Source organism: Didymella exigua (genome assembly GCF_010094145.1).
Source record: "Didymella exigua CBS 183.55 unplaced genomic scaffold M421scaffold_23, whole genome shotgun sequence".
Lineage (NCBI taxonomy): Eukaryota > Fungi > Ascomycota > Dothideomycetes > Pleosporales > Didymellaceae > Didymella > Didymella exigua.
The window spans coordinates 258,509-285,749 of NW_022984797.1; the positions used below are offsets into that span (position 1 = coordinate 258,509).

The 27,241-nt window shown below is 53.2% G+C and overlaps 9 protein-coding genes across 9 annotated transcripts; 1 reads left to right on the forward strand and 8 right to left on the reverse strand.

Moving 5' to 3' along the window:
* Nucleotides 1–1,893: 1,893 nt before the first annotated feature.
* Nucleotides 1,894–3,787, reverse strand: M421DRAFT_221065 (methyltransferase LaeA). The gene is made up of 8 exons (XM_033588311.1): nt 3,613–3,787; nt 3,350–3,443; nt 3,150–3,298; nt 3,051–3,069; nt 2,946–2,983; nt 2,743–2,886; nt 2,271–2,696; nt 1,894–2,192 (listed from the first exon to the last, which is right to left on the reverse strand). Exons 1-8 carry the CDS (start codon nt 3,633–3,635, stop codon nt 2,159–2,161), a joined length of 927 nt encoding a protein of 308 aa, XP_033446506.1. The 5' UTR covers nt 3,636–3,787; the 3' UTR covers nt 1,894–2,158.
* A 4,716-nt stretch (nt 3,788–8,503) lies between these two features.
* Nucleotides 8,504–10,091, reverse strand: M421DRAFT_422935 (arsenical-resistance protein ACR3). Its single transcript, XM_033593316.1, has 3 exons — nt 9,899–10,091; nt 9,664–9,840; nt 8,504–9,609 (listed from the first exon to the last, which is right to left on the reverse strand). The coding sequence occupies exons 1-3, from the start codon at nt 10,008–10,010 to the stop codon at nt 8,729–8,731; spliced, it is 1,170 nt and encodes a 389-aa protein (XP_033446507.1). The 5' UTR covers nt 10,011–10,091; the 3' UTR covers nt 8,504–8,728.
* Nucleotides 10,092–14,264: 4,173 nt separating this feature from the next.
* M421DRAFT_102601 (uncharacterized protein) lies at nt 14,265–15,596 on the reverse strand (the record flags this gene model as incomplete). Its single annotated transcript, XM_033586799.1, has 1 exon — nt 14,265–15,596. The coding sequence occupies one exon, from the start codon at nt 15,594–15,596 to the stop codon at nt 14,265–14,267; it is 1,332 nt and encodes a 443-aa protein (XP_033446508.1).
* Nucleotides 15,597–17,384: 1,788 nt separating this feature from the next.
* On the reverse strand, nt 17,385–17,982 carry M421DRAFT_102602 (uncharacterized protein; the record flags this gene model as incomplete). Its single annotated transcript, XM_033586800.1, has 3 exons — nt 17,385–17,595; nt 17,650–17,832; nt 17,894–17,982. The coding sequence occupies 3 exons, from the start codon at nt 17,980–17,982 to the stop codon at nt 17,385–17,387; spliced, it is 483 nt and encodes a 160-aa protein (XP_033446509.1).
* An 801-nt stretch (nt 17,983–18,783) lies between these two features.
* On the reverse strand, nt 18,784–19,190 carry M421DRAFT_422941 (uncharacterized protein). Its single transcript, XM_033593317.1, has one exon. It carries the CDS (start codon nt 18,992–18,994, stop codon nt 18,791–18,793), a length of 204 nt encoding a protein of 67 aa, XP_033446510.1. The 5' UTR covers nt 18,995–19,190; the 3' UTR covers nt 18,784–18,790.
* Nucleotides 19,191–19,516: 326 nt separating this feature from the next.
* Nucleotides 19,517–20,124, reverse strand: M421DRAFT_397123 (uncharacterized protein). Its single transcript, XM_033590128.1, has one exon. It carries the CDS (start codon nt 19,858–19,860, stop codon nt 19,669–19,671), a length of 192 nt encoding a protein of 63 aa, XP_033446511.1. The 5' UTR covers nt 19,861–20,124; the 3' UTR covers nt 19,517–19,668.
* Nucleotides 20,125–20,291: 167 nt separating this feature from the next.
* On the reverse strand, nt 20,292–22,614 carry M421DRAFT_422944 (arrestin). The gene is made up of 2 exons (XM_033593318.1): nt 22,067–22,614; nt 20,292–21,991 (listed from the first exon to the last, which is right to left on the reverse strand). Exons 1-2 carry the CDS (start codon nt 22,320–22,322, stop codon nt 20,646–20,648), a joined length of 1,602 nt encoding a protein of 533 aa, XP_033446512.1. The 5' UTR covers nt 22,323–22,614; the 3' UTR covers nt 20,292–20,645.
* A 1,779-nt stretch (nt 22,615–24,393) lies between these two features.
* Nucleotides 24,394–25,061, reverse strand: M421DRAFT_221597 (uncharacterized protein). The gene has a single exon (XM_033588313.1). The coding sequence runs from the start codon at nt 24,866–24,868 to the stop codon at nt 24,659–24,661; it is 210 nt and encodes a 69-aa protein (XP_033446513.1). The 5' UTR covers nt 24,869–25,061; the 3' UTR covers nt 24,394–24,658.
* A 1,087-nt stretch (nt 25,062–26,148) lies between these two features.
* Nucleotides 26,149–27,113, forward strand: M421DRAFT_67985 (uncharacterized protein; the record flags this gene model as incomplete). Its single annotated transcript, XM_033596463.1, has 2 exons — nt 26,149–26,458; nt 26,515–27,113. 2 exons carry the CDS (start codon nt 26,149–26,151, stop codon nt 27,111–27,113), a joined length of 909 nt encoding a protein of 302 aa, XP_033446514.1.
* Between the last annotated feature and the right edge of the window lie 128 nt (nt 27,114–27,241).

Genomic DNA, 27,241 nt, shown 5'->3' on the forward strand with positions numbered 1-27,241 from the left:
TGTAGGCTAATGGCCGCCATATCTAGGTATGTTGGACGTTCAAGCTTAGGGCGCTGGCAAACGGTACACATGCCCGTCCCGCGCTCGTACCTTGGATTAATGGTCGTGCCGTTGTCTACGCCTGCTTGCATGACACGGCGGGTGGTCGTGCCATTCAGGCCCGGAGTCGTCGAGTGGTGGACGAACGGATCAAGGCGAGCCGGAGGTCCTTTCAAGTCGCCGTGGAGACGAGGCACAGCTACGGCGCAGCCGGCCCGCAAATCTCCCGTGCACTGGGGTGCTCATACAGGAGTCAAGACCTCGACCAGATAATTGGGGCGTGCGATGATTGATTCAGGAACTGAACGGTGTAGAGGTAAGATTCGCCGGCTCGCAAGGCTTTGTGATGGCGTGCGAACGGGTTACTCTATCGGGGTGCCATGTGGGCTGTGGTGGAGTTGTCGCCAGGAACTCGACTCGCTGGACTAGCCATAGGCAGCGAAGAGATGGCGCGTCAGCGAATTGCGCACTTGGAGTGGCATCTTGTAGGGCTGGTCGCCGACTATGACCGGCCGGCGCTGTGTTCGCGGGTTGTTGGTGTCAGATAGACGAGATGGCGTCGCGGACTCGGTTTGCTGAGCAAGGGCGCGATAGTCCGCAGAAGTCAGCCTGAATGTAAGGCCGATGAAGGGCCGTCAACTTGCCTCGCACCAGTGACTGACCGTCAATTGAATGCAAGACCAGCAGGTATCGCGAAGATGACGCACCGAAGGATCCTGCAGGTGCAGGAACTGGAATGGTGGAGCGAGGCGGGAGCAGCGGCGTCTGGCGTTCGGTCGGGCCAGGGTTCCAAAGCGTTGGGTGAGCTGCCGCGCCTGTACTGCTGGGCGGAATCTTTCCCGCCAGACTCTTGCGCTCATCGCCGACAGATTCATGTTAAAAGTTTGGCCCCAAACTCGCCCTCGCCTTGATGCGCCTGCTTGGGATCGGCATCGCCGCTCGAGTATGGGTCGTAGGCACCTGAATACTTCGTGCGCGCGAGTTACTCGTACTCGTCACTGGGCTACTGCTCATTCTAGAAGTATCCCCGCGTATTTTCTACGGTGCGAGCCATGCAGTGTGGGATATGGAGTCAACCCAGCAAGGACGAGCATTCTACGCGCCGTTCACGCTGCCGGATGATGTGCACCGCCGATGTGCACGCGCGCATAGCACATGGCTTGTTCCCGGGACGTTGAAAGCGACGCGTGGCCATGACATATGCAATGAACAGTAATGTCCGACTCGTGGCAGGTCGACACGCAGAATGGTGTGGCGGTCGTCAGGTGGATGTGGGGATCTGCAGCTACGTCCGCGTGGGAGCTGGAGATCGCCTGTCGAATCAGCGTGCCGCAACGTCAATGTTCAATATTACTGGACGTTGGACAGGAGCGGAGATAGAACATATTATTTACTCGGAGAACAGTATTCATACACCGAAAGGCGGGGTGCTTCGCCTGGCAATCTGCAGACCAGCAGTGCCAGACGACAAGACGCAGGGCTCTCAAGCAAACCGCCAGAAATCCGAGAAAGCCTCGCGAAGATGCATAAACGCTGAGACATCCAACCGGAGCGTGACCAAGATAGACATGGTACTGGAAAGGAGATGACGAAACGCGTAGAAAGGTGATGTTTGCTCGAAGCGCAATCTCGTCTCAAGTCGTTCAGATGTCGTCGAAGCAAAATCATGGTATCATACTCCCAAGCGTGACCGAACGCCAGAACGATGTGGTACCAAACAACTCCAGATTTTCCGTCGCAAAAAGCGCTGCAAGGACAAGGAAATGATTTATCTGAAACAAAGTCGAATTTGCATCGAATGGGCGTGGAATAGCTCAACGCACCGCCTCGCGAGATCGCAGGCTCGGACAGTTGCGGCACACCGGTAGCCTGGACTCGACGGATGCTGGGCAAACGCTAGGCTCTCGGACCATGGGATTGCTACAGTGCCGGAGCGGTGGTCGAAGGTTGCAGACCGGCCTCTCACAAGTCTTTCGTGGACCCAAACAACAATTTGGGGAATGCAGGGTGGTCTGCGTTGGCGAATGTGTCGGCAAGAGTGGGGTCGTGGCAGGCGTGCACGGCCAGAAATAGCAGCTGGATGATAGCATTACAAGCGCAATTCTAGCAAATTGAAATGCTACTGCTGGGGTCGGCGGGCGGTCCAGATATGACTGTAGAGCAAGGGGGTCAGCATTGGGTCGTAACCCCAATGAATTGGTACAACAGCAAACAATAATAGGGCGACTTACATGTTGTTGTACGCATGAATTTTGCGATTGCAAATCTCCTTCTTGGCGCCTTCGAGGAGCGGCTTGACGTGGGCGTTGAGATCCCACTGGTAGACGCGTGTGAGAGGGGCGAAGGACAGTGCGTCCAACCCCTCGGTGATGCCTAGGTTGTACCACCTGCCAATGTCCTTCTGGTGTGGGTCATTGGGCCATGAGTTGTAAGGAACGCGGATTACGGTTTCCTGGATATCAATGAAGCCGGCGGCCTGTAGGTTCTGGCGGGTCCGGTGATCGTATGCAATTGGGCGTGAGACTCGCCATGTTGCGTCTGCAAGGTAGCCGTACCACTGGACAAGCTTGCCCTTGGGGTCGAGCGTGCCATCGTCGCAGCGCGGCTGCATGTCAATCTCAACGTGCTCTATCCAACCGCTGCCGGGCTTCAGATGCCTGCGATTATTAGCCTCGAAAATGCACGCACAAGGGGGCTGCGTACGCGAAGACTTTCTGGTACAGCTCTGGCCAGCTCGTGACGCTACCGCAGGCCATCCGTAGGTGAATCAGGTCCCAGGAGTCCTCGCCTAGCGACCACGGGCTCTCGTAGTCGCGTGGTACACGGAAACGCAGGTTCGGGGGAATTCTGCATGGGCGCAGAGTTAGTGCGTGTGCCGGCAAACAGGTGCAAGGGTGGGCACATACCTTTCCGGCTGGATGTTGACCAGATCTAAGCCCAGAACCTGCAGAATTATCGTCAGCTGTCGGTCTCATACCGCAATGCAGCACAGAAAAAGCGTGTCAGCGCACCTCGGCGTTCATGTATTTGCTGCGCACACGGTTAGCCTTGCATGCCACGCACGCTGCAGCCTGCAGGCCGCAGGCCACAGACCGCAGAGCCCAACTTACTCGGCCATGTCTATCGCCCAGATGCCGGTGCCGGTGCCCACATCGAGGATGCGAATTTCTCCGTGCGGTAGCACAGGGGCCTGGTGCAGCGTGTCTCGCCGTGCTACGGAGAACAGCTTGTGGTAGATATCCATGCGGTCCTTTTCAGGCTGCCTGTGTCAGAGCTGGCGGTTTCTACTGGAAATCGCTGCAGGTCTCACCTCGTCGCACGGATACTGGTAGATGCCTCTCCGGTAGCCGTGGTAGTAGCGGCCATTTTCGAGGTAGTTGCTGTTTTGAGCGGGCACGGGCAGTCTGTGGGCTCAGTCAGTCGCCTGCTTTTCCTTGCAGTTCAGTTCGCGCTGCGATGGCCGTTCTGCCCATGGCGCCGGACGCTCGCTGGGCGGGCTGCGCGGCGCCAACGCGGGACCACGGAGCGGGGAGGCGCAAAGTCGCACGGAGCGGGGAGGAGCAGTGCACTCACCCATTCGATGCCATTGTGACCATTGGATCGATGTTGAGCAGCAAACGGGCCTCGTGGGCGGGCAGCGTCAACTAATAAACCGCCTCGTCAGCGGGGCGGGGAACTCGTGCCGTGCCTGAGGGTGCGCTGGTCATAAGACACACGCGCGGTCGCGGGCTGCTCGTCGGCGCAGCGGCGGGCTGCAGAGGGCAGGCGGGTGGGCTGGCGGGCTGGCAGCAGGGCGAGCAGCAGTGAGGCGATCAGGTATGGAGGATCTCTCCTGTTGGGGCGAGTATTGAGTACTGGGTATTGGATATTGGGTACTGGGTACTGGGTGGGCGCGGCGGCGATGCTGCGAACCGTGTCGGTTTTATTAGTTGAGACGGTTTGCTGGAATCTCGGAGCACTTGGGGCACTTGGGCAGGCAAGACGGGTCTCAGTCATCAGGGCAGGAGCGCTGCGGGAGGGTTATTTAAGACAGCACCCGCACACCCCTGCACTAACGCACCTGAAGCGTCCCTTCGCAGGCGCTGGGCTCTTGCTCGCTCACAGCTGCGTGCCCGAGCAGAGGCAGCCCCGAGGCGGCTGGATCCACATGCTGGTGCTTCTGGGAACCACCCGCGCCTTAAGCCATTAACGGCACCGCTATTAATTAAAACCCTGGTCCCGGCCACCTGCAACAGCGAAGAGCCCGCCAGTGCGCTCGGAGCGCTGACGAGAGCGGCCTAGTCTTGGTCCCACTATCCATCCTGTCGGTTCTGCGAATAGCCAGTTCGGCGGATCCCCCCAGCCGTCTTGTGTGCCCCTCACCCACCGCTGCTGCCAGCTCCCTGCGCGCAGCTGGAGCCACGCCCTGGATGCAACTCGGCACCGCGCAGACCTCCAGCGTCTCGCTGCCTCCTGGCGAACGCTGCTCATGCTGCGCACCCATGTTGCCGTGCTGCGTCCTGCTGCTGCTTGCTCTGCTCTGTGCCCTCACCGCTCAGAACACGAAAACCCTAGTGCAGGCTCATGCGCATGAATGATGCCGCCTCTGCTCTGGCTCGCTCTGGTGGCTGACGAAGAGGACAGTTTGAGCCAGCGCTGAACACTGCTTCAACCGCCACCAGCTGCCTGGGCCAGCCAGACAAGCCCTGCCACCATTCCAGTTGCTGCCGTCCACACGTTTCGGCAGCCTCAGCGCCGTTTGACGCTGGCATACCCAGGTCTCGACACGAGTGAAACAGTGACAGCTGCTGCAACCATAACAGCCCAGGGCATATGGCGATGGAACATGCCCTTCGGCACTTCTGCCAGGGTCGAGCATCGCTCGGCATGTGCGACGCATTTGAACAGGAGTCCCATGGTGAAAGTTTGGGCCTGATTCCAGCACTTCGGTACCAATCTCCGCGCGCTTCAGCACGTTTCTCAATCAACCCATTGCTGACGCGTGACGCCCGTTCTGGTCAACACCAGCTGCAAGCCTGAGTAGGAACAATCATGACCCAGAGCCGTGTTATAGGGTGCAAGCTTGGTAAGCCTGTCTTCGGCCTCCTGCATAGCCCGTTGTTGGGAGAGCGGCAATGTGGGGGATTTTGTGAAGAGGGGTCCGAAGTTCAAGTCCATATATTGTTTGAGCACGTCCGAAATGAGCTGCAATCATGTTTCCGAAATTCTGATTTGCATCTATCGAGGCACGGTCACTGCTGCATCAGTGCACCTTTCCTTGCTGCCCGTACCGGCCCGCGGGCGGTACCGCGCGAATGCCCAGCAAGGGACTGGTGGCAATTACGTGGAGATGAGATCTGTAGTCAGTATTTGCTTTTAAAAGTCGTGATGGTGAGTCTGTGTCTAGGCTGATATGTAGGTTTCTCAGGTGTAAAGGTAGTTGCTAGTTGCAGAAGGTCAGTGTTGAAAGTGTCTATCGCTTGCATGCAATGGTGGGAATTCTGGCTCGGCCACTGCTCCTGCTGTGTAATGAGCGCCTGCATGCAGCACACCAAGTCACCCACCGCATGGCCTGTATGGCTTTTGCACACGGGCGGAAATGCAGCTGAGCCATTGGCCGTCTTAGGTTGACGAGGCGCTCTTCATCCCAACAGGCCGTGATAGGGGTGTACATGACGTGGAGACGTGTATGTTGCGAGTCGTCGATTCCCAAGAATCTGGTCGTCACCCTGGGATCACGCAGTCGGATCATGCCTTAGCTGCCGCTTTCCCCTCAATGCCACAGAGAAGCCTTCGCAATGATTGGCAAGAGATACGCCTGCGCATGGATTGACGCACTTGTCCTGCGGGTACCGTTTCAACCAGGCCGAGAAGCAGACCGCAAGCTCCCCAAACGTGTGAACGCTCAGTGAAAACGTGCTCTCGTTGTCATTGAACACGCCACAGGTTATCTGGGACGCTGGCAGCGGGAGCTGGGCTGTCTCTCAAGACGGATAACGGTTTGTACATAAGCTTATTCTGCAATGATCATAGTGGGCCGGCAAACTTGGGACTAGTTCCTTTGAAAGAAAAATTGCGCTAGGCAGAGACTTTATTTGGGTAGGATTTGGCGGATTTTGGCTCTGGGATTGCCGGGGCACAGCCACATTGCTGTGTATCGCCGAGACTGTGGGTGCAATGGTGCACACCGAGACCACTCTGATATGAATCAACAGGCCATTCGATAGACACAAATTAGACACCGTGTTGAATATGACCGTATGAGCGTGCTTCACATCGATGTGTCGGTCTGCTGAGGGCAGCGTGGATGGGGGCAGAAGGTGAAACACGAGAAGCCGCTAACGCGCCGAACCATTCCCCCGGATTCGTGACCGGCACTTCGGGGAAAGTGTGTTCGGCCGCTGAGGCACTTTCTTTGCTTTAGCAATCGCGATGAGCGCGCTGTGCTGGCTTGTTCAAACCACGAGTTTCGTCTTGGTTGTGTGGAGATTGACAAGGTAGTCACACTGGTGATGTAAAAGAGGCGCGTTTCTAGTGGAGCAGCACGCGCAAATAGGTAATGGTATTCGCGAACATGCAACGCGACTGCATAAGTGCTCTGTGCAGACCACATCTCTGAGACGAAAGAAGATCAGGTGCGATTCAGGCCTACTTTGTCCCTAGCATTGACACTGACACTATACCCTGGCTATAGTGATGATGTTGATAAGCGTGGCATGTCCAATCGCCTAACCTGCACAATTGCTCTCACTGCTCACTACTGGCCATAGGCGAGCTCACTGCGCTCACACGGTGGACCGACAAGATTTATAAATTCACCAGAAACAACAAGTGCTAGTCGTCAGGCAGCCTGCCAGCTGAAATCGTACCTGGTGCTCGATGATTACACTCAGCGAATGTACACAGTAAAGCCACACTTTTTGACACATCAACTAACTTGAGCAGCCTCTACAAGCTATCCGAAAAGAGGTGCAGTAGTTCTCGACCTGTCTGAGAATGTCTGACTTACGATTATTAAAAGGGCGGTGTAAAAGTGTACGTGGACCAAACAAAGTCAAAGCGCCAGAATGTGAGGCTGTCACCCTGATGATCGTTAAACAAATGCACGACAGCACACTCGCCTTCGTCTAACTCCTTAAACACCGTACTGCTGTACGCCATCCTCTAGTGGGCTCTGGCTCATATCCACTAATCCGGAGAGGCTTAGCATGGCAACATTGGCATGTGCAAGTAGTCTCCACCACTTACGACCGCAGTCCGCCTGCAACTCATTCGACTGCATCCTATGCACTCCGTCATCCAAGAGCTCCGAGGATTCGTGAACATTCACAAAGCTTGGTCAGAAGCCTGCGAGCAGAGCCGTCAAAGCATAGGCCTCTAGATCTAGGTTCGCAACAGTACATGCTTCCACAGCATCACCAGAACACAGTCAAACGATCGAACGCCTGCGGTGCGACGCTTAGCGCTGAGATGCTTCGGTCACCTGCATAGATCACAGTCAGATTATGCATCCTAGATTCGATCCATGCCAATGATACTGGCTGTCTGTCTAGACATCATCACCGGCGTGTCACGATAGGCAGCAGCACGTCGATCAATGTACCTCGTGTTAAGGCTGTTGCGCTGCAGAGATTGCACCACGGTGGACTGCGTGGTGCCTCTGAATCACTAGGCGGACACATTGCGGTTTCGCGAATCAACAACAGAGATCGGAGACGATGCTGCATACTGCTAGACCCGATTTTCGGCTGAACGAGATCGCTCGGCGTCTGAGAGGCGTCTTGTGCAAGTCATGGACAGAGCTATCAGCAAGTCAGCGGCAGACGTCCCTGATCGTTCAATCATCGCACAAACAAAGATGTCCGTTGAACAACGCAAGGATGTTGGGCCAGGTAAAGGATCCGCTTGCACGACAAGCGTTCGAGATGGGGACACCTCAACTGCCATTACTGCAAATAAATGGAAATACGCGATAGCCTCATAGCCTCGGACTTCTTGTCACGCAGCTACAAGATCTTCATGGACGATAGACGTCCGAACAGACACTGTATAGTGTACACACATGGTCAATCCGCCAATTATGTACGAAAGTAGACCCGCCAAAAGGGAACGCTCGCACTTTGTTGTCAGGACGGCTTCCTGACACACATCATGCCGACAAAGTTTGGCCCAAGAGGTGAGGCGGATGCCTTCAGCTGCTCTCCGTACCAATTGCAAAGATCCGAGGTCGCTTTGTTGGCTCCGGTACTGGCTCAGGCGCCAATCCGTGATGGCGTATACTGGTTCGTATTACGGCGGCTGCGGAAAGACTAAATTGCCGTAATATGAACCACGGAATATTCGAAGCCAAACGCACTGTTATCTTCATTCGTCGCTGTCAGGCGCTGCCCCAAAATCGCTAGCGTTGACTTGGGTGAGTCCCGATACCACGGTTGTACTTTGCATGCGCAATTTCTCACATAGAAGGTTCGATACATTTGAGTGGCTGGGTTAGCTGCCGTCACTGGTAGATCATCGGTTCACCTTCTTTCTTCAGTCTTTTCCAATTGCTATCCCATCATCACATGCATGTGTCTTGCTCTTGCTGACAGCAGAATTACCAAGTACCGAAGTGACATTCGCGCTACCCTACAAATGGTCGCTCCGGTGCTCGCATTCGAAGACTGGTTCATTATCTATGCCGATCACCATCTGCCCGACTCTTGGGTCTTCAGGCCCACTGCCACCGCTTCCTGAACCATTGTAGAACGTATACCAGAACGACTAACACTGGCACCTCGATCAGCGGGCCGACAGTGCTTGCCAACGCTTGTCCACTTGAGGCACCATACACCGCGACTACCACAGCAATAGCAAGTTCGAAGTTGTTACTCGCGGCTGTAAATCCCTGGACACAGCCGAGCTTGTAGGCGAAGCCCATCTTGTAACAAAACCAGACGGTGGCCGAGAAGAGGACCAGGAAGTACACCAACAGTGGCGCGCATACTCGAAGCACGTCGGTGACCTGCCTAACCACATGCGCGCCCTGGCTGGCGAACAGAACGATGATCGTGTATAAGAGGCCGATCAGGGAAAGAGGTCCAATGTACCGGAGGAAACGACGCTGGTACCTGTCCTCGCCGATGATAGCTCTGAGGATCAGTCGCGTGAGAACGGCGGCGCCAAGGGGTATTCCCAGGAAGACACCAACACTCTGCGCCACTTTCTCGTACGACACGTTCGTCTTTGCGCCACGGCTGACAATCTGAATGTAGAAGATCGCCAGAGGTGCGAAGAGAATGATCTGCAGTATCGAGTTGAAGGCCACAAGCACCGCGCAGTAGTCGCCATCTCCTTTCGCCAGGTCTGTCCAGATAAGTACCATAGCGATGCAGCGTGCAATGCCGACAAAGATCAATCCTTCTCTTAGATCCTGACGGTCTGGTAGGAAGGCCCATGCCAGCCCAACCATAAATAGCGGCGCGATAATCCAGTTGAGGACAAAGGAGATACCGATCTGCACCCAGAGGTCCTTGTGCGAGAGCAGCAGGTGAAGTGTTTCGTAGCGGACTTTGCACAAGATGGGGTACATCATGACGAGTAGACCAATGGCTACCACATCCAATCAACAACCGCCGAATGTTACCGGATTAGGAGAAGACATACCAATGGGTATACTAACACCCACGAACTCGCCCTTCTGCAATGCAGGCCCGGCCGAATCGACAGTGTTGCCGATTGCAATACCAACGCCCATAGCAATGAGAATCCATAGTACCAGAAACCTGTCAAGGAACGACAAGCCTTTCAGCGGCGGCAGATCAGTGTGCTCTTTGTAAAGCCCTGGTGTCTTGTGAGCTTGCGCCTAGGACGTTCACACTGTCGCCGGCGGGAGACGTACCTGTTGCCTCGTGTCCCAGCTCATTACCCCTCCCCTTCTCAACATCATCGTTGATGTCATTCGCTCTGTGCTCTTTCTGGTGCGCAATTGCGCTTTCTTCGATTGTGTTCATGGCTGTATGCGAGAATTGTGGACCCGATACTGTTGGATCCTTGCCTTTTTAGTAGCCGATGTTGCTAGAGGAGTGCGAAATGTCTGGCCAATGAGGTGGCTGCAGTGACTCTCGTTAATAAGAGCGGTGCCAAGCATGGCAACATGACAGATTTCCCAGAGCGGCGACCCACGTGGGCGGTGAGCAGTAGATCTAGCATCTCGGCTCTTCGATGTTTGCACGTTGACTATTCCCATCAATGTGCTTCGTATGATTCCTATGCTCGAATTCCCGAAGATTGGTTTCAGGTCAATATCGCTGCTCGAGTTCGGAATGTGCACCGACCTTCATGACGCTCTAGGAGACTCTACGATCGCCCTCGGCATTCTCATGATGCCCAGAGAATCTCACGATGCCCGTCATGTCGCGACATGTCGCGATGTTGCAAGCAAACGCTTGTACCTTTGAAATCGCACGAGACACCTGATTTACATGTGCGTTGTCTATCCTTGGAGCGTGACTCTAAGTTGAGAGGTTGCTTTAAACGAGCAAAAGTCTTAAGTTGCGACGGTTTCCTACGATGGCAACGACATTGTAGCGCTGGACATCGATCGAGCTGCAGAGGACTCGCGGGATAGTATATTGCATCCCAAATATTGAGAAACTACAGCCTAGAGCGCTTTCTCCGTGCCTTAAGAGCGGGAACCACTGGCTCGACGAGGCCTGACAAACGGCACTCCGTAGACAACAGCTATACGTACTTCACGTGCAGCTGTATTCAGAGAATGAAGCGCCCTACGTCTTCTGCGTCCAACGCCCGGAAAAAGCCACACGCATCTTGCCTCTGAACTTAGACTAGTCCCTCCATACGTACTGCCCTCCATCTGCTCTGCTGACGGAATCACCGAATCTTGGAGCAGGTGCTTAAATGTCAGAGAACTGCAGCTGCAGGTCGAGGTTGGGTTTTCTAATGTTAGCTCGTCGTTATCCAGCAACTGGCGCTTGACAGCCTCGTCGAGACTCTAGCTGACAGGGGTACACGGCGCTTGTATTGAATCCTATCAGCGCAAAATTCCATCCTTCTAGCATCCCGCCTCGTACCTTCCTCTTCAACTAAGCTAGGCAGCCCGCCCGGCCCGTTCCTCATTTATCGAGAACGCTCCCTCGTTGGTGGCGAGTTGACGTTGACAAGCGTGGCTTTTTGCATGGGCAGGCGCGGTTTCAGGCTGATGACTGCTTGGTCCAACTGGCGTCTGCGCCTGATCCTTCGCACGGATGATCTGGACAAAAGTGGCACAACACGGATGTCGGAGATGTAGCTCTCAAATAAGGTTCTGCGACTCTGGAACAATCAAGTATCATTGGTCGTTATCTGCTGTCCTGGGGGCCTTCCGCTTCTCGTGTCTTGCTCAATACGAAAGATAATTATCAGAATCTACAATGATGTGCTCCTTGGGCATCACCTGAATGTCGCGTCGCTCTCAACGATGCGTCTGCTGCCACCATGATATTCTCGATCCACGTGTCCCTCTTTCCGCGACTTGCTCCTTCATCTCACGGGCAACCTGAATACGGCTGGTCACTCCATCGTCTTGCATGTCCATACTTCCTCTGCGCCTTGGTCGGGGCCTTCCAGCTCTTGATTGCTACGTCTCGACATATTGGTCCGCCATCTTGTCCATCGCTATCTCTGTCCTCGAGTGACACGGACTCGTCGTCTACAATGATTACGGGTTTGTCATAAAGTTTTGACACACATTCGCTGTGATGCGCCATTGTCCAGCATAGCGTCGACGATGTGCACGGCTGATATGCAGCCGACGCAAACAATGACCCAAGAAGTTGATCAGAAACGCCGAACTGTGGTGGTGATCGACTTGATGTCGGCTTTGATGTTCGTCGTCGTGATCATCTTTGGATGGTGTTGAAATCGACTTCTGGCGATCGCCGAAGAGAGTGGATTACTTGGAAGGGTGGAGAATACTAGGGAAGAGCAATATCGTGGATTCGGACCGCGGGATCTGAGTTTCGGTCTCCGCATGCATTGATATTCTGTGCGGGGATGAAACCGTGACGCAAGTCCAGGTCTTGACGTTGTATCCGGGCAAGGGAGTGGACAAATTTGATTTGAGCTTTCGTTAGGATACCGATTGTTGCCTTTCATGATATATGTGTTGTCCGCTGCCCGCGGTGTTGCCTTTTACGCATGACTTTGTTGTGATGTCGACTTGCATCAAGGACTGTATCGCGAGTATTGCGGTGGTGTGCGTATCAGCAACTGCAGCGTCGCAGACGCATGCGTAGCTTCCGCAACCGGCAAATGATCGTCCATCATCAGGAGTTGCGATATGGTATCAGTTGACACATGTGCGCGAGGGTGGCAGGTGATTCCTTTTTGGACTCGAAGTTTCGTTGATGGGAAAACTGGATGGCGTGACCGATGCCGGACTCTTCCGAGCTCAACATCAAACTTGTTCTGCACCTCAGCTCCTCCGTCCTCCGCGTTCTATGGATCTCGAACGCCACACACCCCTAGTTTATCCGGAGGAAAACCTGAATATCCGGAGACGACTAAGAGGCGACCAGGGAAGTGGGCTCTGGAAGGCGAATCCCCCCACAATTCTCGTACCTCGTGCCTGTTCTTGACTCGCTAGTCGTGTCGCTTCGCGATCCCCGAGGTAGCGGCATTGGCTCCGGGACTATCTTTACCTTAGTCTACACCAGCACGGACTTTTGGTCCATCGTGACCGCAATTTCGATTTTTCGCTGAAGCATTGAAAAGCTCGAAAGCTCCCCGATTTCCTTTCATCCATCCGTCAACTCATCATCTCAATCATTCAACCTTCAAACGTTCATCCAACCATTTCCAAAAACCCACGCATATATCACAATGTCTGCCCAGACCACTATCCCCAAAATCCAGCTCACCGCTGAGGAGATTGCCTTCAAGGCCGAGCACGACGCCATTACATCCTACGAGGAGGGTTGGGACAACTGGGACGGCCCTCAGTGGCCCATCGGCACTGTTCAGTGCTCCATCCGTACGTTACTATCAGTGTACCATCTGTTTCTTCGAGGCATTAACAGCATCATAGAGGCCAACTGGGAAGACCGTTCAGTTCCCCCCACACCCGCTGTTGAGGCCGACGAGCCCCAGTTCAAGAACTAGGATATTCATCATCTATCTTCAGCGATGTTACATTAGCACTTCTTCACGTCTATGGATACGCCACCATGTTGATACTGGCGACGATACGATATCAACTTTAATACCGGGCTCGGATTGGAATCATCGGACATTTTTGGGTACATTGGCGCACTGGGATAGATCTACAGGCATACCTACGGGACCTACTTACGAAAAGCGAAAAGCTTTAATTCATTATACTCCAAACATCAATTGCTATAATTGTTTGCCAGCTCTTGTGACTCCTTCATCTTGCTCACCGCACAGGACATTGCGCCCGCTTTGATCCTAGTTCTGGCGTTCACCTCGGTAGTTACTTTGTCCATTGTTATCGACCGTTATCTTACACTGTCGATGAGCAATTCCTATCGCTGATCTGGCCAAACACAGTGTTGGACCTTCTCCTCCTGGTTTTGCCGCGACAATTTTCAAGGCGGTGAGTTGCTGATCTGCAGCTATACGAGTCAAAGTGGAGTTTTGGCGGATTCTAGTGGAGTCGGGGTGGAGTCCACATCTGCAACAACTCTTCCACCCGCTGCCGCACCGGTATGTCCGACCCACCTCCAATGCTTATTCCCTGACAGGTCCCAAGACGGGCGGTAATCACGTTGAGGAGATGAGAGGCTGAAGTTCGGACTTAGAAGTTGTAGTTGTGTATGTGTATTGATCGTGGAAATGTGATGGCCGACCTTAGCCGCGCTTAAGCGGCGTCGCCAGTCCCGTAACGCCTTGCTGTTGTTCAGCATGTGCCACCTATAGCACCCCGTCTTCGTAACGCCTATCGTTACAAGCAGCCGTGCGCTGCGGGCCGAAAGGTTGAGGATCCTTGATGAGCGCAACCCAGATACCAAAAGTCGGTCAAAGGAAACTGGAATAGGAAAGGATCCTGCTTGTCACATCATCGAACGGGAGCTAACTGGCTGTCGAGACAGACCAACCCGAAATGCTACATGAACGCCATTGTGATACTCCTGAAGGACGATGCAGATAATGTGTCGATATCGAAGAGTGTATGAGAAGTGACACACAGGGTGGTCCGGACAGATTGCCAGAATCTTGTCATGAAGTAGGGAAAGAAGTGGCAATGATCACTTCACCTGATTGATCTTCATGTCCATAACGTACTGCATCAAGCTGCAGTCGTCGCACTTGACAAGGGCTTGTAGTGCCTTGACCCGTGCCCGCAGGAGGGCATTTTCGTCAGCGAGAACCTTCTTGTCCTTCTCTTGTTGCTTGATGTGGGCTGTCGCTGAAGCAAGAATGACAGCCTTGCTAGGTTTCGAGGGTGTTGACAGGTCTTCGATGTCGGCACCATCGCAAATGCGGGCGTTTTGTTGCAGGGAAGGGACGACACGACGGAGGGACTCGAGCTGGGTGTTGAGTGATTCGCGGTATTTGCGCTCAACCTGGTTGTGAGGTAGTCGACGGCGGGCTTTGGGCTTGTCATCAGCTGCTGCAGGCGGAGATTCATGGACAGGAGAGTCTTCTATGGTCTGTATCTCCATACGTTGCCTTGCCTCAGCCACAAGTTCGGCGGCTGTCTTAGCGGGCTGCTGGAATGAACGTCCTGTGGTTTCGCCAGCAGATGCCTCACTCTCCGAACGCTTCTTTCGTCGAGGCTGGATCTCGACGATGCCGTCCTCAGCAGTGACCGCTTGAGCTTCCGCCAATAGGTTGTTGATGTTGGGCAGGTTATCTTGGTCCGCAAACAGGAAGGGAGCGCAGCCCCCGCCACATGTAGAGGGGTTAGGCGGCGGTCCATCTTGATCGTGGTTGGGACACAGTGGTGACGTCCAGCATGCAGACAGGATGTCCGGCTTGTTCTTGTTGCGCTTCTTGACGAGGTCTATAGACGTCCTCTTCCGGTCGAGTGCTGACTTTAATGGGGCTGATGATTCCTTGACCCCATTCGGGAAGGTGAGGTCTTCTTCGAAGCCTGTCTCGAGGTTGTTGGGGAGCATGGACTCGTAGGTCGGGTTAGGGAGTGTGTCGGCGGGTTGGACTGACTGCCTACGTAATGACGCCATCTGGAGCGACTGATTAGAGTTTTTCGATATCGAACCGGGGGTCTGGTAAGCGGAGATGTTGGCAGCAGCAGTGGAAGGCTCAGGTGAGGATTCTGATATTGAACCACCTGCGGAGACGATATTGCCATACGGCTGTAACACTTCAAGATCGCTCAAGAAGTAGTCGTTCGATATGAATAATGAGTCGTCGAAGTAGGGGTCGGCTGATGTACCATTGGGAAAAGTGTTGAAAGCAGTGGCGTCCTCGGGCGCGGACCCAGAAGTCTGCGAGGAGATGGACTTTGGCATATCAGAAGACGGAGGACCTGTTGTAGGTGCTGAAAGATCGGGCCATTGGTCGTGCGGTATATTCAGACTCTCAGCATTGAGGAATGCATCCCAATTGAGAGCCATTACGACGGTCGATGGGAGGGTCGTTGCACGAGAGCGCTCACGCGTTGATCAGGAGATATGCACGAGTCGTGCCAATGTGGCCCGGCCAAGGCAGTGATGCGGTTAGATTCCGGATGAAGGCGCCCGAAGAAGCTGGGGTCGAGAATATAAGCTCGAGGCTTCCTTCGGATTCCTTTGTCTCGAGGATGTAGCAAAGTTCGCTTAGGATGTTGATGGGTGCGGAGACAACTCGAGCACATGGGCCTGGGTTGCGTTACGTCGACCCTGAAGGAGCCGTTTCTCATGAGGCTGGGTACAGACACAATAGCGCAAAATCGTGCAATAGCTGGTGACTTTGGGCGAATTTCACAGCGGTATTATCGGTACAATGGAAGGCAGCCGGTACAATGGAAGGCAGCCGGTCGTGCAGAACCGATTGTTGCAGATGGAGCAAGTACCTGAACGCGGAAGACTTTTTCAGTCACTTGAACGGGTATCTCGGTGCAGCGATGAAGCACAAGCTGTCGAGCCCACGGTCCTGGGGGCGCCCAGAAAGCATATCAGACCACCAGAGGTGGCGTGACATTCGCTGGGGGCCCGCTTTTCCATTCTGAGCCTGGGCTGCATCCTGGCAGGCCGGGGGACTTTGCGCCATCGCCGCAACTACGTGACGAGGTCCGCTCTCCAAACTTTGCGGTGGCACATCATGAGATGCGATGTTTGTACTTGTTGTTGTTGAGGATGAGGCTACAGTCGGTGTGGGCTCGGGTTTAAGCAAAGCGTTCGCCCTTAAGTTAGCGCATTGCTACTTACCCCCGACCGGGCGTCGGCTTTCCGAGCCCTACGTGATGACTGGGGAAACAGAAACAGCACTGGTCTTTGAGATGTACAATATACAGGCGGGAAAGCTTGAGGGAAAGCAGTCCGAGTCTAACATGGTTGCCAGTGATTTGAGAAGTCTAGCTGCACAGGGCTCGAGAGGTCTGCTGAACCGGAGCCTGTAGGCAGACACCAGATCCTCATCAGCCCATCTCTACCGATGCCCCTTTCGGCACATCCAAAGGTGCAGATCTTGCAGCTCGGTGAGATTCCTGTCAATGCGAGTTCACAGGACGACCCACCCCATGTTCCCCCAGGTAGATCGAGGAGCTGGACTCCATACTAGACATGCATGCCTGCGTTGCGCGCCTTCGTAATCGTTCGGCTTCAGTGGTACAACCATCTTAGGTTTGAACTAGAGGAATCACTTCAGCAAGCCGCACCAACAAGATACGCTGCTCCAGCTGAAGGCCACTTCTTCCATCGCTGCCGCGCGCTGAACATCTGCCTGCTTGCTTCCGCGGTTCATTTGCAATAGTGGAATAGAAAATCAGAGACGGACGCTCGCAACATGAATTCGCATCTTGCGTTTCACTGGACGTGTTGTGTGGGCTTTGCACAGAGCCATAAACGTTGACCAGTCGATGAAACGGCATGTGTAGGCATGACGGCAGATAGCACCACTTGGCCTGGTAGATGGTTTCATCCGCGCTATGATTGATACGTGTCGAGCGAACATGAATTTACCAAGTCGGTAATGAGTTTCTCAGATTGCATTGCAAAGCGCATCCAGCAGCCAGCATTCGAGAAATCCTTCGAATGCTGGTTGATGTGTTTATCATCGCAGGTTCACACGCGAAGGGGCAAGAACCAAGCCACAGTGTGCGTCCACGGCGCGCTAGGTGGGATATCAGACGACATGTCCCTGTCAGGCCTTAGCAAATCAATACTGTCACTCAATGTCAAGATATTGAACGGTGCATAGGGGTATCACACCATGAAGGCGACGGGCAAAGGCCGCGGCCACTCCATCATACTGGCCTTCACGATGTTTTTCCCAGGTATGATGGTTCGGTGGCATAGTGGACAGTACTCGTTGCAGCGGCCAAACCACTCATCCAGACACTGCGCGTGGAATGCGTGAGAGCATCGCAGACCGCGTATCTGCGCGTCTTCGTCGAACTCGTCGAGACAGATCGCACTGCGGTTCGGTCAGTGTACAGCTAAACGAGTTCCTGAACCAATCACTTGCCACACTGGATCAGTCGTCAGAAGCGAGCTAGGGTGTTTATCTTTTTGCGCTGCCTGCCAGTTGTGGAACGATTCTATCTTGATAGTGTTTTCGAGCTCTCCTCGTCGCTGTTGCATGCGCTCAGCTTTTCGTGCCGCCTCAACGTCATGAGTGAGTCCTGGTAAGAGATACGATCTGTGACGGTGTCTTCTCAGAATAGTAAGTACTGATCTCAGAGTCAGGCAACGCAGGGTCTTGAGTGTCTTACAGTATCAACAGCGTCACCAGGAGGACGACAAAACACGCAGGTACTATGATACCGATAATGATGGTGTTGCCATTTGGGTTCTGTGTCATGTCTGGATTGTTCGCCATCTTCACATAAGTTCGGTGGTCAGAGTACGGTCGTTCTGTGTATGGTATCTCTCAGTGTAAATATTTACGTGGTTGTGTGATCTTTCGAGGTCGATGATTTGAGCTTCTTGCATAAAACAGGTGTCGCAGCTGTTTCGAAAGCGTGCTACTCGGACATGTCAGCGTGGTGCCACTTTGTGAACACTCAACGACTGTCAACAGCACGCCGTGCTTCTCGCCAAGCATTTATGTTCTGAACGACGAAAAGAAGGAGCAAATGTGCTTAGAGGTGGGGATGGTGATAAGTTCATATGATACGACACCAAGGTTAGCGGGGTGCCGCTCCATTGAACTAAAACGGGCCTTTCCGGTCATGCCATGCTTACCGGACCTCTCAAATCGTGCGCCAATTGGCCAAGCGAGGATCTGTCAGACTTTCGCGTATCCGTTCCAAGGTTGGTGTTCTTGTGACGCGGGGAAGCTGCTGGGGTCATCACATCTGCATCAAGACCGGCGAAGACTGGATCGCTTTATTGTGGCACACTGCGCGACTCGCCGCCGTAAACGTGCAGATTCGAGGCTTGTGATACCGGAGTACAGCTCGGTATTACAAGCGGGGCGTTATTGTGAGATAAGTGGAAGGTCATGATAGCAGAGATGTGTGGCTGCTGTCGCAAACGCTAGTCACTTTCTGAATAGATAGGTGACTAGCTACGGTAGCCCTCGAGCTGTCGATCAGGGCAGGGCTGCTGCACTTTATCACACCACATCACGGTAATAACGAGACAAAGTTTGAAAACCTGAGCGTATTCTAAAGCTTGCCCGCTTGTTCGAAACCGGCAACATCTTCGCGCCCATTGCCGCTGTATTTGCCATCTTCCACAGGCCGTGGCAAGATATCGCGTAAACTGCGGCCTGATACATCACAGAATTCATCAAACTTCGCATCCGTATTGCCAGCCTCGACCAACGCTGCAGCGTAAATCTCGCGGTAGTAGTGGATGCTCCATGCCATGTGTGGCGCTCAGAACAAGTTGTTGGCATAGCGGGAATACCAATCGCTGCGAAGGAACTTGGGGACCGCAGCAGCCACTATGCAACTGGGGCCCACATACGAGTGGTCCTAGTCCATGCGCCTGTGACGTTACCCTCCGCATCGATGAGGATATTCTACAGGTCCAGATTGTCGTTGTGACTCGTGAAAGCCTCGGCTATCTCACCGTCAGAATGTGTGAACGGCGGCTGTACGCTGATGCGGTTCGAAATCGTACGTCTAACCTCTTCTTTATAACGAAGCTCGTTCGCATCGTAGTCTGGATCAAACTTGTGGTTCCTCCGGACGGCCTGGCCCATAAAAAGGTAAGAGGACTGCGAGGCTTGCAAGTCAACGATCTTGGTTCGCTCATGAAAGTTTGCGGCGGTGGCGAAATTCTGACAGCATATAGATCCAGTAGAGCTGATCGACTGGCCATCATTTGAGACGATGGGCATACCGATCTTATCGAACGATAGGCGTTGAAACTCCGTCATAATTTTACCATATAGATTGAGCGCCTACACCCGGCAGTTCTGCCATTAAGATGAAGGGGAAGCCAAGCTCATTGTCATGGTTGGAGAAGTGGTGCACGATGTGCATTAGGGGCGCAATGGTGTGTGCACGGATGTACTTGATCAAACCCACCTCCCGGTTCAAGACGTAAGCATCCCGAGGTCGTCTTTGGTCCAGTTAGTGACCGAGCCATGCGCTGGTACGCGTACAGCGTAGGTTATAGATGAGTCTTCCGTGACAAGCTTGAGGAACACGGCACAATTGTAAGTGCCTAACTTGCTGGCTGCGACTTGTGCGTAATGGTCAACGCCAGACTTGCTCTTGCTGGTCATCGTCTATGAGTATAGGTACATATGACACCATTAAAGTCACTGACAGGTGCAACAGGACTCTATTGTTTATTAGCGACCACGCACAAGTTCAACTGATACTTAACAGTCATCTGGCCGGTATGCCTACACCATTGCCTATGTAACGACTGTGATAGCAGGTTTGATAGTTCATTCATCAAACCTGGCCTTGTCTTCGTATCGTGAGAAATCATGATTGAACACGATGTAACAACTGATGGTGCTAACGAGAACAGATTTGTCGGAATAGCCGAGCTCCAGTGGCTTGCGGTGGAATGACACCGTCATGCAGAAGCAAAAACTTGCTCATACGCTTTCAATCGAAAATTAAAGGAGATAAAGAATGTTGTCGCAACGAAGTGTGATGCCGACATGAGCGTTGCAGTGAGTAGTGCTGGTGTGAAGGAGAGAGCTTCGCTCGGAATAAACAGCCCTTCGGCATTCCCCCCATGCGCCCTTTCCGCGGCTTCAGGATTGACAATCACCATCGCCTGCATGAATCCATAGATCATCAAATTTGATTAGATCTGGTGATTATTGGTGTGTAGTACATACAATATTGTGACAGGCGGTATGGCAAGGGTATCCAACAGTCTAAAAAATATATGCGCTTGCTGTCACAGCAATTTGGTACGCATGAGCGATGGTATCCGCCACTCAACCCTCAGCAGCATCTGGACAAGAATGAAACCGAAAGGGTGTCGAGAACCAAATGAAAAGGAGAATGTCTATCATAACAAGGCGCAGCCTTTCTTGACATAGACTTATCAAATCGAAGCTTGCGGTCTGACCGCCAGTCTAGTCGCTGGCGCAAAGGCAGAGTAATCGGGGGGTAGATCGTCTCTCTGCACACTCACACTCCCGTCAAAGTTGGGCGGCGCCACGCTCCTAGGTTCGAACATGCCCGCTGACGCACGGTACATGACTGCCTCTACGCTTCTCGCCCTCGCGTTCTCAATCCCCGTGTCACTCCCGTCTGCGCAGATCTGCACCGGCACCTTAAGACTCATGCTAGACCCGCCCTGTGGTGTAAACTCAAATTTGAGGGTATATATTCGGCTAATTAGGCAGGTGTGGAAAGTGGGGACGAAGTTCTTCTTCTCAGTGAGCGTGACCGGTACCAGAATACACGCGGTGTAGAAAGTGCCGTTCTTATAGTTGCTAGATGGCGACAAGATGCCTGCTGCGAAGGCTTGCGCGGCGGAGCTAGATGTCGAGCAATCCGAAATTCCGGAGTCGCGGCGCTGCAGCGATTCGGGTGCGGGGTTGGAAGACATGGAGTGTGACTCCCACTTGGCTTTGGTGATACAGAGGCTGTTCAGGGCGACGTTTTGGGCGTATACGCCCTGGGACATATCGAACGCCATGTGGGTCCGAGAGGGCAGGTTGTGTCGAGGGTTGCTTGCATAGAAGGTTGTTGCCTTGAGCTTGGTGTGGAGTGAGTTCAGCGCTGGGGGCTGCGTTCCTTCTTCAGCGGGGTCGAAACGCAAAACAAGCTTGGCTATTGTGGCAATAGGTTTGTTGTTTGTTGTGCGGGCTCCTGGAATACTGAATGGTGCTGGTTGCATGGTTTGAGCCGTCAGTGTACCTAATCTCCCCTTGAACAACCCTTTCTTGATGGTCTTCTCTTGCTTTGACCGGTACTCGTCTATGCCATCGATGTTGAGAGGGGCTTGCTCCTCAAAGGCAGGCTTCACGCGAACTTTCTTCAAGCGTTCTGCAAGGATGTGGATGACGTTGTCAGTGAGTCCCCGCTGAGCGATCCTGACCTTGACGCCATAAGTGATCTTCGACATCTCTGGGGCAAGATCATCAAGTAAGGCACTACCAAAGCCCGATAGGTCTGGGTCACCAAAGCTTGGTGGAAGCATCAAGTGTTGGTCGCGAATGGGGTCCGCCACCACGTTGTGGGTGCATGCCTTAGGGAGCAGCCTCTCTGGGATATTGAATGTGAATGGAAACTTGTATACTCTTCCAGCCTCGAAGACTCTAGGTGTTGAGAAGCTCGATTGATCCACTGGCTGCCGCAATGTAAGGAATCTGTGTGAGCTCTCTGTTCGTCCTGTCAGAGAAGGCGTGGTTGTGACTCTATCAACAAATGTGTTCGCGGTGCCTGTTTCCTAAGTAAGCTTTCGTCTTTTAGATCTGGCCAAGCCAATACGTGCAGATGACGGATGTGTTCACTCACCAATGAAGGCGATATCAATGTCCTCGAAGCGAGTGTCGGATGGCGCGGTGATCTCAATGTAGCCTGAGATGGTATCCATGGTGGAGTAGCTTGGGATGATGCGGCGTGGGCCATCGCTGTCGTTCATGACGAACTCGATGTTTGGCTGGCCCATGTTTGCCAATGTTCGGGCTTTGCCCACGATCTGGTTGCCTACGCTACTAATAGGGTGAGTACGAAAGCCAGAGCTGATCGATGCTCGCGAGGAGGATGGCATCTTGAGGGTATTGTGCGCCTCAATACTGAGGGCTGTTGATTCTCGAAGGGACAAAGATAAAGAGAGAGGTTGCACAAGATGGTGGGGAACAGAGCTGAGATAAGCTTGTGAATGCGGAGCAGACTTCAACTAGCCGCCAGGTCAAACAGAAGAAGACCTTTTGCCTGCTCCTGGTCTCGTATTGGGTGACTGCGAGGCTGCAAACAAGCCTGGGGTCACGATCCTCTTATACATCTCGACACCCTCCTACCTGAGTCACATGGCAAGTGCGTGGCTCGATGGTCGACAGCTGCAGGATACAGGTGCAGAGAAAGCGTGGCTTGGCTAACGGGCGCGGGCAAAAAGGGCGCGGGGACTCATCCACCACGCCCTACACAAAGCTGCAGCCAATGACATGAGGCGCTAAGTAGAAGTTCCTTTGAATCATCCTCGAAGAAATTCATTCTTTGTTGTTGTCGCCTAAGGCGAAAACTCGAAACGGATACGGCCTGTTGTCTAGAACCAGTTGCTAGCTTGCATGGGCAGAGTGGAGAAGCAGCATTGTGGTGTTTCTCGTGGTGCCGCATTCAGCCTCAACCTTCCCATAGCTGTCGCACCCTCAAAGCTAGCAAACAAGCACACAGTGTATGTTAAGTTTACACGACGAGACGCGTATTCTCATCTTGGAACAGCAACTGCCGTGCAGTCTAGCCCCTGGGCCAAGTGATTTCGATAATGCTCTACAATTGTGCGTTAAGCCTCGTGTCTCTTAGCCATGACCTACCTTACACTGTACAACTTCCAAACTGTTACTCAGCCGCACAGACTCTGTCGACAATTCTTAACGTATACGGCCATGAGTGGATACTGCGTGTCATTGGCCTGGCAGCAAATTTTACCAACCATGCGTTACGATGTTAGACTCAATGTTTCAACGTACTCAACGGTCGGTGGCCGCCGACGAGCAAATTTTTCATCATCATGATGCAAATGACAGGCCGATGTGGACTGCATGGTGCTCGCCGCTGGCGGTCTCCAGTCCTGTTTTGGACTGTGATGTTGTTTGCGCGTCAACAACGCCTTGGGAATGACAAGTTGCCCAGTACAGCCACAAGGCGCGAGGAAAAGAGCGTTGCTGACATTTCTCAGCGGGTCTCGGATTGACTCACAGCACTGGCCGGTATCGCTATCGCTTCGGATTGCCGCATTTAATTGGACGCGCAATGAATTCCGAAGGACATCGTGTGCTTGTGGAACTCCGAATGACCAAGCAAGCCATCAAGCACGACTTGTGATGATCTCAAGATAGCAGGCACTCGTTTACTGGTCATGACCTATGCTAATCGGTAGTGATGGGCGATTCAATGTGGCTGGAATTCCGAGCTACAAAGGTATGCCGTTCACGCGGCATTTGCCGTGCAGAATAGGCAGCAAGTATCGAGACTGTCTCGCAAAACGATGCTCAATCACGGCAGATCATCGATCAAGCTTATTTCATTCCGGCATACAGTGGCTCCTGAATCGAACTACGAATGCGGAGAGTGGGTATCCATCTCTCCGCAAGCTGCACGTCGTGACTCAGATTCAGCAGTCAAGCTTCTTTTCCCTTTTCCATTAGCTGTGTGCATTTTATTTGACAGTATGGACCATCCGCTAATTCATTGTATTTGCGTCGGTCTTCTCGGTTGCGTGCTGGATCTCGCCCAGCGTAAAGTGCATTCGGCACAATCTTCTTCACTTCTGCCGCCGCGAGCCTAGCATATCGGAACTGCTTGCCTTCTCCCAAGTCATCCTATCATATCCCGTTCGAGGGGAAACCGTCGAGCTGTGTTATCACTGTGCAGAGCACTCTGATGCTCCTGTACATTTGTGGGATGAAGCTTTCACGCTTGTATGTGAAGGCCCACCAGCACACACCGGTTATGAGCAGACTGAGACATGTGGTCGTCAACACCTTCGGATTATCAGTGGAAAGACCGAAGTTGTATCTGGAGTGCTCGACATGGCGGCCGTCAGCATGCTCAAGCCAAACAGCTTTTTGCGTTTGGAGTGCTTCACCGAGCACCCAATCCGTCAGGAACATGACCTGACTTGGGAGACTCTGGACCAAAGACGGGTCAATCAATGAATTCGCTGCATCCTTTGGTAAGTGTCTGCTTTTCAGTATTACAAGAGCAGCTACTGAGGAAATGCACCGGAATAGACACCAGAACAAGAAATAGCCACGTTGCCCAAGAACGCTTCCTTTTTCCTCGTTTCTGGTTGATGCTAAATGGTGGATCTATCCCACCCCTAGATTCGCCGAATTTAGAAAGCACATGTTTGGGCCCCGTGATTGTCACGGACGTAACCAACTGCTAATACGTATCGCTCACGCCCAAGATAATTGTTGCGCACACATTGATCAATAGTAGAGACGCTGTGTTGGTCCGGGTTACGCTTTGATACAAGCTGTTATCACAATCAATTGATGTTGTATTGGTGTTCGCTCTATTGCGGAAGTGCTCAGCATACAAGGCGATCAAGACGATCATACCGATTGCAAGAGGGGGTGTCGATGCAGCCATTTCTCGAAGCGACCGCCGGACCGGTCAATCAACAGTTGATTCTTCCAGAAATCCTTCTCGACTCGATTTGGTTCGGTTTCTGCAGCAGAATGCACTAGGATGGAGTCTTCCAAGTCTCGCGGTAGAGGATTCCTTTGTATGCAGCGGCCCAGTTGCTTGAGCTTCTCGAAACTGCTCGGGGAGGAAGTTGTTGATTGAACGTGTCGAAGCTGCCGATATTCACGTACGCTGAATTATCATCCGTGACCATGCAGTACGTCGATAACGATCAGCGAGTGATCGATCGCCTCCGTTGTGGGGTTTATAAGTCTGTGTTGCCGGAGGCCCCGTTTGCGCCGGCTATGTCTTGGACTTCGTGAATGGCCGCCAAAGTATTATAGCTATAGCTACCAGCCATAGCAACGTGTGTAAACACCGGACGCGTCGATGTCCTGCTCTTCCACCACACTCTCGGATCGTGACTTTGCTGCAAGAGGGACTGACCAGTGACAGTTCAGAGAGGAACAGGAACAAGGAAAACAAATATGAGCAAACCTGAGGTTCCTGAGTGCTGCCTTGCCCTGACTGTACTTATTTCCATTCAACGCGCGGCTTGAGGCTTCTCGAAGTTCCGCCATTGACCAGGAACAGCGAGGCTGTGTTCCTGATGGTGCCAAGCCGGCTATGGCGCTGCAAGGCTGCAGCAAAACGTGATGTAAGAGGGGTAAATATACAGGTTGAGGCTGCTGCACTGCTAACAGCGTTCTCGAGATGGCCACATGCGTGCCAGAGCTTGCGGTTCGTCAGTTAGACCTCTGGGCGTGATCAAATGTTGCAAGTTTGGTTCTACACCGGTGAATTATGACCGTCCAAGGCGGGAGCCGCTGGAGAAGAGCACCACGCCGTTTACGCATGCATCAACTATTAACACTCGCGCATGACAATGCGAACATGCTCTTGAGAGAACGCGATCGATGGCAGAGCACATCGTGGGATATCCAGTGACCGACGAACAAGGTCTGTGATGCATGGAGGTGTTCGAGCTCTGAAGCTAGGTATGGCCCCGCGGCTACATACCGTTCAAACGTCACGCGTCCATCAACGCTCTGCACCGTGTAACAGAGGAAGGCAACTTCCACATTGTTCGACGGCCATACTAAATCTTCTTGACATTACAAGTGCAGTTGCTCGGCATAGGATGACACCTGCAGCTGGTTGCTTACTCACCAGGCACCGCTTCTCCTACTTCCCACCTTGAGCTCGTGCACTATCTAATCCCCTCACTTCATCTGACCCTCACAATGGCCTCAATCACAAGTCCCGCTCGCGCAGACCTGCCGACTCCTCCAGCTTCGTCTGCAGCTGCCTCGCAGCACCCATCGCCTCTACCCCAGCCTCGAAGGCACCCACTGCAACCCGGCGGCACGAAAGAGAGCGAGCTCATCAGATACCTGGACCATGGTCTGAATCAGATCCAGAAACGCGTTGACAATCGCGTGACGCATAGGAGAACGCCGGCCCTATTGGATCAGGAAGGAGGCTATCGCGCATTCTGGGAAGTCGCAAAGGACCTTGACGGCCTTGTGGATGTAGTCTGGGTCTCAGGTTCACGTATGTGCTCATTCCAAGCCCTCGAATAGAATTGGGCTGACTGGAGACTATTCCAGCCAATCTGCAGGTTCCCTACCTTCTTAACATGGCTGTACTCGCGGTCGAGTTCTTGCCGTGGTTCCACAACACCGCCCGTTCCACACAAGCCACTTTCAGACTCCTCTCGAAGCTCGACTATGCCTTCTCATCTCTTTTGACAGGGCGCGACTCCTCAACGGGCGAGACCTTGCCAGGCTTCGAGGCTGGCCGTTCGATAGCGACAACAGACAAAGTGCGATTGAAGGGCATCGTGGACCGCACACGATTGACCGTCGTACGCACGCTGAGTGGAGAAAGCGTTTTGGGAGAAGACGAACAGGGTAGCGACGAAGAAGCAATGGAAACAGACACAGAGAGCAGCCAGAAGACTGCAAATGGCGCAAATCCGGACACCGTCGTCTTCGAAGGGTTCGAGAACAATGACAACGAAGACGCGGATGAAGACTGGGAGGAGCGCAATATTGGTAGTATCTATGAAATGACGATAGGAGAGCTAGGAGATGTTCTTGGCGGGCCGCCCATTGGGATCATCACTGAAGAATGGAGCGTCAGTGGGACTGACAAAGAAAGGAGGGGTCAAGGATTCATCGAGTCTGGTGGTGAGATCGAGCTCTAAGTATTAGCCTGTCCATGGACATGGGCAGACGATTCTCCAGTCTTGCCCAAAGGGCGCCGATAACCTCTGATGTCCCTGAAATCCGAGGTCTTAACATATCTTACTACTGGGATGTCCGAGTTACTGAC